This window comes from Helianthus annuus, chromosome 14 (genome assembly GCF_002127325.2).
Source record: "Helianthus annuus cultivar XRQ/B chromosome 14, HanXRQr2.0-SUNRISE, whole genome shotgun sequence".
Classification (NCBI taxonomy): domain Eukaryota; kingdom Viridiplantae; phylum Streptophyta; class Magnoliopsida; order Asterales; family Asteraceae; genus Helianthus; species Helianthus annuus.
The window spans coordinates 135,197,183-135,206,253 of NC_035446.2; the positions used below are offsets into that span (position 1 = coordinate 135,197,183).

The 9,071-nt window shown below is 36.9% G+C and overlaps 2 protein-coding genes across 2 annotated transcripts; both read right to left on the reverse strand.

Annotated features, from left to right (window-relative positions):
- Window positions 1-595: 595 nt before the first annotated feature.
- On the reverse strand, window positions 596-2,243 carry LOC110904007 (xyloglucan galactosyltransferase XLT2). Its single transcript, XM_022149812.2, has one exon. The coding sequence runs from the start codon at window positions 2,187-2,189 to the stop codon at window positions 762-764; it is 1,428 nt and encodes a 475-aa protein (XP_022005504.1). The 5' UTR covers window positions 2,190-2,243; the 3' UTR covers window positions 596-761.
- A 1,617-nt stretch (window positions 2,244-3,860) lies between these two features.
- Window positions 3,861-8,845, reverse strand: LOC110904008 (WD40 repeat-containing protein HOS15). The gene is made up of 14 exons (XM_022149813.2): window positions 8,633-8,845; window positions 7,661-7,809; window positions 7,319-7,553; window positions 6,045-6,151; window positions 5,926-5,972; window positions 5,695-5,845; window positions 5,553-5,616; window positions 5,313-5,471; window positions 5,100-5,221; window positions 4,938-5,012; window positions 4,785-4,838; window positions 4,609-4,682; window positions 4,452-4,526; window positions 3,861-4,267 (listed from the first exon to the last, which is right to left on the reverse strand). Exons 1-14 carry the CDS (start codon window positions 8,691-8,693, stop codon window positions 4,048-4,050), a joined length of 1,593 nt encoding a protein of 530 aa, XP_022005505.1. The 5' UTR covers window positions 8,694-8,845; the 3' UTR covers window positions 3,861-4,047.
- Between the last annotated feature and the right edge of the window lie 226 nt (window positions 8,846-9,071).

Consider the following 9,071-nt stretch of genomic DNA (forward strand, 5'->3'; position numbering starts at 1 on the left):
TTGACTAGATTGCCCCTGAAAAAAGTCACGCGCCTCTTTTTTTACTTTCAATTTCCCTGATTTAATCTTAGCCATTGATTAAGTAAATGGATGGTCAAGATCACTTCCTAGCCTTCCTAGCCAAATAAACTTCCTATTATATCTCCACCCTTAAAAATAAATCAATTTCGACTTGAATATGAATTATGTCCACAATGCATAGGCAAACTTTCTCGTGCATCTAGAAAAGTTACACATCACATGATTATTGAGTTGCGCTAATTGGGAGTATGATTGGAAAGATAACTAAAAAGATTTATCGTTTCTCACTAAACAAGCAAAATAAACTTATCTACTAAGCTCAATGTCACCTTCAAGCCATTATTCGATAAGTGTCCAGCTATTCAAGCTTGATCAGCCAAACGTTTGAAAAATCAAACTTAATTTGCTTACCAAGTCCTCTTGAGTCTCATGGGATTGCCATTGAGAGTATTAATATTTATAATTCAGCAAATTCACATGGTTAACAACTTAACACATGCAATTTCAAACTAAATTGAGAGTGTTAATATTTATAACATGTTACTATCCATCTCATTATCCTAAATGCACACTATTAACAAATAACAAGTCCTTCCCAATCGGTGTTATACATTTTTATCAAAAATCAAACAAAATCAGAAATTTGTTTCCCAACACATCACACATCCATTACGTCCTTACGATCAACAAAAACACAACACCATGATATAACCGTCATAGTAACGCATATATCATGTTTTCTACGGACTTTCCAAAAAACCTTTTCCAACAGATTCTAGCCGTAGTTGCTCTCTTTCCGCTCCAAACCTCTTCAAAACCCCCTCCACCGCAATTTCAAAAGCGTCTTTCATCCCATCATTACTACTACTACTACTATTACTGTTACTATAAACAATCTTCGGTATAATTTCAATAACTTTCTCTCTCATCCTCCTCACTTTTTCCACACTATAACTCTCCAAAACCGCCTTTATCGATCTCTTCCCCGCCGAAACATCACCATGATCTATAAAAACCGAGTAGCTCTCCGGCTCTTCCGGCATATACCACTCGTATTGATCATACATCGTCCGGTTCCAAAACAAAACCGGCACCGAACCCGCAATCATACAATCAAAAACCGATCGTCTAGTAAAACTATCCCCTCTCGGCTGCAAACAAAATTCAGACCCCAATAACGCCTCTATTATCTCCTTACTTCCGTTAGCACACGGAGTCAACGCACAGTCAACCACCCGACAAGCACCCGACCCGGACCCAGACCCGGACTCATTCCTACAGGTTCGTAACAACAGTCCTCGAATATCATCTCCAATGTCTTCCCGAGCCGCACCCACGAACGTAAACAGGCTGGTTCGGTTGTAGGTTCGGACAAAGCTTTGCCAGGTGCGGATATCGGTTACTGAAGTGGGGTGGAATCCGGTGGGGTAAGGTACACCGATGTCATGGTAGTCATACGGTGCTCTCTCAATTGTGAGTCTCGTGACGTTTTGCATTTCCGGCATGTTTAAGAAAGTGGACCCCCAGAGCTTTTCCGGGTCGGTTAACCGGCGGAAATCCCATGTGATGCGGCCCAGGACAAGAACATGATCAGAGCCGTTGGATCTTCGCCAGTACGGTTGATCCTGGACCCACTTTATTAACTCCACGGCATGAAAATCACGTTCTTCGTTACTACTGTCGGAAAACAGATATTTCCCCACTGCGAGTCCAGCGTAGAAGGGTATGTAGTATGCTGTAGCAGATTCCGGCTCCATAGTTCTACATTTATGTTTCAGAACCCTATTATGAAAAATAACCTCGGATGAAAACTGGTTGGTACGGTGCCATGCTGATGCTAAACTTTCTGGTACAATTCCGGCGAGCTCGGTGGCGGTGGTGCCGTAACCGTGGTTGGTGGCGACGCCGCACTGCCAGTGCCAGGGGTCTAGATCGTCGCAGGTTCCGAGTAAGTCGGAGTTGAACATGGGTGGGAGGTCGTAGACGTAGATTGTGCCGTCGGTACAGAGGTTGTCGGTTGGTGGGAATAGTGGTTGTGGCGGCGGTGAGTGGGAGCAGAAGAGGGTGATTTCGATGAGGAAAAGGGTGAGGATGAAGAGGGAGATTAGAGGGTGTGAAGTGATATGAGAGTGGATGGAGTGAATAATGGTTTTGTTGAAGGTGAACATGGTGATTTTTGGTGAAATTGTGGGAATGAGGGGTTAGATGGGTGTTTATGCCAATAGCGATAGTAGGGTCCTTTTGAATGTGTTAAGTAACCGACAATAATATTCTTTTACTAAAACGGTTATGTTATAATTGGTCTTTGTTATTTTTTTTTTTTTCATCATTGCTATCACTTTTTAAAGGATGATTAAGATTATTATAAGGATAAGGATTTGGATGCTTAATAATAATTATGTTTAAAGAGTTGATTAAAATACCGAAATTCAAATCAGAATATGAACTCACATTCAGTTTTTCAGTCGGGTTTGTATTATTGTATACGAATTGCGAATCTCTTTTCGTGATTTACTCCTCTCACAGCCAAAAACGTCTCTTCTCTATTGCCCGCGTTTGAACCAAGTGCAAAATCACCTAAAAACGTATAATGGAAATGTTGTTATGGAACATTATTTATTTGTTCATAAAAAAACATCTGTGTAATTGAAGAAACTCAATCAAAATTAATGATGAGTGAGCATATGCAGAAAATAAATACTTAAACAGCTTATGGCCCAAATAAAGACCAGGAAAAGAAAAAACCCACCCATGACCCACATTATTAACTTTGCATAAAGGATAACCACTCAAATCTAGACCATTAACAATCACACAACACATGAACTCCTTCAATTTTTTTAATATAACGTGAATCCCATTGAATAACATTCATTTGGCTCCCATTAGTTATTCTGCTATATCATCAAAGTTTTATTGTTTGAACTGCAACAATAATTCTATAAAATGAAACTAAATCTAGCCCAATACAGCAAAAATCAATGTTAAAATTACACTAATCATCCCATTATAGTAGATGGTGTTTTGCCCTATATTTAAACCAAAGGAAAGTACTCGCCTTTATGTCTGCGAGAACCTTGCCAGGGCTTCACTGCACCACATAAACATCCCGTCGTTCCTCACTTTCCATATGCACCAAAAGGTTTTCAAAACGATTGCCAAAATGGATTTCTTATACAACTTGTTTCCTCTTAAATTCCTCACCTAGCTGCTTCACTGATTGACCTTTCAAATCTGATCTTTTGCACCAGCAGTTTAATGTATCCCATGTTACTTTTGCAAAATCACAATTAAGAAGTAAATGATTAGTTGTTTCCGAATGAATCTCACAACAAACACGCCTTGTATCAACTATATGCGCGTTTCTTTTCGATGGAGCGTCTAATACATTGTTGCATGTTGTCACTACGAACCACATACTAACAAAACACGAAGTTTATTATCTTGTATATACATACTTTCTTGACAGATGTTCAATAACAATTTTGACTAAAGGAAATGTTTAGTAAAGATATTCATGAACAGAACACAAATCTAATCTAATATTCTAATATTTATATATAAAAACATCAATGGAGCCTCTAAAAAGGCCACCTTGTCCCTCTCACACCAAAATGCCTCCTCTTCCCACCCCTCACATACCTCGTTTTTTGGCGTTTTTAACAAAAACGCCTATCCTCCCTCTACCCTCAACATCAGCAACTCACTCCTTCACGTGAGCTTAAAACCGCCCAAAACCGTGCATTGGAATGCTCTTATGAAACATACTATATTTATGTACAAATATCCAGAATATGCACAAATATCCAGAATATGCACAAATTCACAAAACAATTATGGGACAAAAACACCACCAACACCATCTTTATTAAAGATACCTTTTTCATAAAGGATTACCAAAGAAATAAAACAAGCACACAACACACATGACATCCATGTATTTAACACAACAACGCAACTGAGTTCATGCTATCACTCACACTAAGCTCTGTACACAACAGGCCACCCCACAACCACCAGGTGGGTTCACATTCGGAAATCCGAAATACAAACACTGTTCTTACGCGTACCATAAGCAATCTTGTTACCTTCCTTGTTCCAGCACACTTGAGACACACTCCCCTTACAGAAATAGGTTTTCACAATCATCCCATCTTTTACTGACCATATGTTCATCAACCTGTCCTCAGAACCAGTTGCCAGATACTCACCGTTTGGACTAAACGCCAAACAATACACTGCGTCCCTATAATTATTACACATACGCTGTTAATATTCCATATCTTAAGCCTACTTTCCATTAAATGCTAAATACTAGTAAATACATGCGGAGATAAATTGCGAGAGCTACATATACACTTATACAAATTAAATTTAAATTTGTGGTTCATGAGGAGATAAATGTAGCGAGGATAGTGAAAAGTTCACACCTGTGGCCGTTCAAGCTGCCGAAAAGTCCTCCAGACGAGACATCCCATAGCTTCACCGTCGAGTCTAATGAAGCACTGAAACGAAAAAAAAGGTTGATTGTGATACGATAACCCATGCTTTTTACAGGATTATTATAATACGAGCAAACTAACATACCTTGCCAACAGTAACTTCTTGTTGGGATTGTTTGTTGCGGGTCCGGTGGGACTCCACGTGATTGTGTATACCTCCTGCAAGTAATTAATTAGTGTCCTCAGTTAGAAATTAAACATCTATGTTCAAAGCAAAAACAGTAATAATCAAGTGAAGTGATGATAACGACAAAGATTCACCTTATCATGATCTTTGAAATCATGAACAGGCATGTGCTGCTCCATCCTCCATATCTGAACAATTTATAGTTCTAAGTTAAGTCATAAATTCATAATGCAACACATATTATTACATTATATTTTCCTGTTATAACGAAAATAAGTATATATAACCTTTGCCGTTGTATCATCCGAGCAGGAAGCCAATAGCATACAACTTGGATCCCATTTAACACAATTAACTTGATCCTGAAACCAAATACAGTTATATATACATCAAATGATTTCTATGACCGAAAAATACCGTGTAGACATCATTGAGAAAATCTTACAAACCTTATGCCCAGAAATTCTTTTGACTGGTTGACTTTCGCCGATTTTGCAAACATAGATCAGTGTATCAGTTGAGCCGGTGGCAAACGTGCGATTCGTTCGCCAATCAACATCCAGGATAGAACCTACCAGGTTGTGACACATGGCATTTAGTTTTCGACTTTAAACAAAGCAATTATTTGTCGCATTAGGTAAATCAAAAATTAAGAATAGCACCTGAATGGAAGTCGAATTGTTGGATCAATTTATTAGTGTTAATGTCCCAAACAACACCGCTTCGGTCAAAGCCTCCAGTAAGAACACAATCACCCTTCTTATTCCACTTAACAGAAAATATCGGTCCATCGTGTTTCATCAAGATACTCTTCATCTCACCTGGATACAGAAAGTCAGAAATAGCTAAATTGAATTTGATCTGAGGATTCTAGAAACATTTGAAAACAGCAAAAAGCTTACCAGATGCATGCCAGATTCGAGTCACACCAGCGTGTGAACCCGTGGCCAGAAGCGTCCCGTCAAACTGCGCATAATTTGATGATTTAGAAAACAAAAATTATAACTTTAATGAAATAATAGCCGGAGAAGCAATAGAACTCACGTTCCAATCGAGTGTTAAGACGCCTTTTCGTTTTTCTTTTGATCTAGCTTCGAAATGTCGCAGTACATGCATACTAGCAAGCCTGTTAATAGCACTAGTGCTGTTACTCCTATCTGAAATTCTCCAAATCCTAGCTGTCGAGTCTCCGGACCTGAACCGTTAAAATAGTAAATTTAACTAAATGTGCAGGTAAAAATGAAAGATATTTGTTTGTTTTTTACAATGACCCACCCGGATGCGAGAACTAAACCTGCTGGACTCCAAGCACAGGCAAAAACCTAAAATGAAAAAAGGAATAAGGCTAGAAAAATTAATAAATAGTTTTATAAGCGCGAAGAAGATTCCCGAACCTCAGCAGAATGTCCTTCCAAGGCCAATACATCGCGACTACGGACCCCACGATACCGTACCCAAGGTTGGAGTGTTGAAGAGGGAGCAAAATGCATTGGTTCAAGTCCTATAACATACCGCGTAAAAGTTTATATGCTTGGCATGTATCATCAAATGCTAGAAACGATTAGATATTATATTCAATAGCATTTATTTGTTAAGAAAATCTAAGTATGTTCAATCTTCATTTGACATTATTGGCATGCTCTTATATCCAAGCTTCTTGTGTTTTCATTAATCTCTTGTCCGTATAATGAATCTAACATGAACACACCCCACACAAACACGCACATACACACCACAAAAATAATGTTGCAAAGTTTTTAAAATGTTATATTATACATTTGTAAAAGCCGAAAAACAATATATATTAGTATAACGTAAATGTGTATCTAAGAATGTATTTATGTGTGTGTTTAAATTAGCAGAAGTAAACATACCAAATGTATCACCTGTCAAATTTTAGTATTAAGAACTTATCAGTACAAAATAAGGTTACATATTGTGTAAAATTGGGAGACACGCAATTCCTGATTAATGCACACACGCGATTCCTGATTAATGCACACACGCGATTCCTAATAAGGATTACTGCTAGGTGCGCACAAGGAGATGCACAAGAAACTATGGTAATACACTAATAAATTTATAAATAACAAAGAAGATGACAGACCGTGGAAAGACGTATCGTGGAAAGACATATCGTGGAACGAACTGTTTTGAATCATTTTTGGTTCATGTCTCTCCTTCTATCCCATTCCGAAGCTCGAATCAGAACTGAAGCCCTGATTATTGCACGGGTAAGAGTTAATTTAAACTCTTCTTTTACTTTCTTAGGTGGGAAATTTGTGATTTACACCACCAGGGCACCCAAAAACCGTTATCTACACTAAAGGCGTTACTTGTTTTACGACAAAATACTCTAATTGCTTGGCATGTTTCCATCGATGCAAAAATTAAGAAATGGGATTCCTCAATTTGATCATGGATTATGCGTCAAACTGCACACGTGAGGCTAAGAACGGCTAATAGTTTACACTATAACCATTCTATGCATATAAAATGAAAGCATCCATGTCAGATTTTGAATTTATAAATATAGTAATATACTCTATCCGAAATTCTAAACTGAAAGCGTATGCTTAAATCGATGTAACAATTCCAAATGAAACATGCACGTGTATCTTATGCTTATAATGCATTCAATCACAACGAAGAAATTCAAGAAACTTACCTCCAAATGCCACACTTTCGTTAAGTTTATAGTTAACGTCGTCATCTATCTTTTCCTTACCCTTACCAACTATCTCGCTATCCTCTCTTTCTTTCCCCTTACGTAGACTCTGAAGGTTCATTGCAGCCTGAAGAACCCTATTCTTTTCTATATTTTGTTTTAGTTCCTCAACATTCATATTAAGGAGGTCAAAAGGTTTTACGAATACAAAATCATCCGCTATATCTGAATCATCCTGGAAATATCAAAAAAAAAAAAAAAAAAAAAAAAAAAAAAAAAAAACATGATCAGTACCATAATACATAAAAAATAAATAAAAATACATCAGAACTGTGTGCTGACAATTTTTAAATTTGCTTTCATTTCAAGATACTGAATTCCACTCTGTACAAAGGTGACAAGGGCTCCAGGTGGAACCGAAGTTGGATCAATGTTGGCTTCCCTCTGGATATCCGCCTCATGTCCGAAATTAAAAGCTGTATGTAAAAAACCTGAAAGTAAAATGAGCAATATATTCTGATCAGTACATAAATAACTAAACCATCTTAGGCTGTATACTCACAGATCAAACACAAGAATCTCATTGTTCCCCTGTACGTACACCGCTCAGTCGCACTGATTATCGATTAAATTCAATCTCAAGGTTACATAAATTTAGGGGTAAGTTTACAGTTTACACATATAATGAACTATTAATTCTTTAATGCCTGTTCACATTTTTTGTCCCCAAATCCCATTTACTTATATGTTATAACAACTAAGATTACAGATATAATTCCGAAATTTAAGTGAAATAATCCAATAAATGTTTCATAGATCATCAACTTACAAGTTACAAACCCTAGAAAAAAAAATTTACAAAAAAAAAAAAAAAAAAAAAAAAAAAAAAAAAAAAAAAAAAAAAAAAAAAACCTCACACACACAAACACACACAAAAAGAATTTTAAATCATTTACAAAAACTAATCGATTAATAATTTTAACATATCAACAACTTACAAGTTACAAACCCTAGAATTTTTTTACAAAAAATAAATAAAAACACATTTACACAAACAAAAAATAAAATAAAATAACACTATGCGTCAACAAAATAAAATCATTTAGAAAAACCAAACGAGTAATAATTCTAACATATGAGTTCTACAACTATACGGTATGATGAATCATAGATTATAATTTATAAATATTCAGACGTAAAGGGGCGATTTGAACTTGCAACCGCTAACAATCGGTGAAAGTTGTGCATGGAAGAAGGAGATCGTGATCGATCGATCCGAATCTAGACATATGTGCATAATCAAGTAGGATTTACCTGATTCTTGAAGGTATCGGAAGACCATGTAATTCAACTCACTGGCTGTGAGGTTGGTCATGTTTCTTGAACAAATTAATTAGGTAGCGATTGGATGAAAGAAAGGGGTTTTGTGCAGGAAACAATGGCTGAAAGTATCAGAAATGGAGTTAAAGATGAATCTTGCCGGAAACAATGGCTGCTTTCAATTCAAGAGGGGGGGGGGGGGGGGGACAGTTGGTATAGAGGACTTCTTTTGTTTTTCAACAAGTAAAAACCTTGTGAGGGTGGTGTATATATAGTAGAGGATGACAAGTTGTCAACCACTCTTGTATATCCTGGTTTTATTACTAGAGTGTAGTGGAATAATTACGGGCTGTTTGTTTACCCCTTAATGAGTTTTTTAATGGTTCAGATATTTTACTGGTTCAGCATTTAATGGTTCAGACTGTTTGTTTTA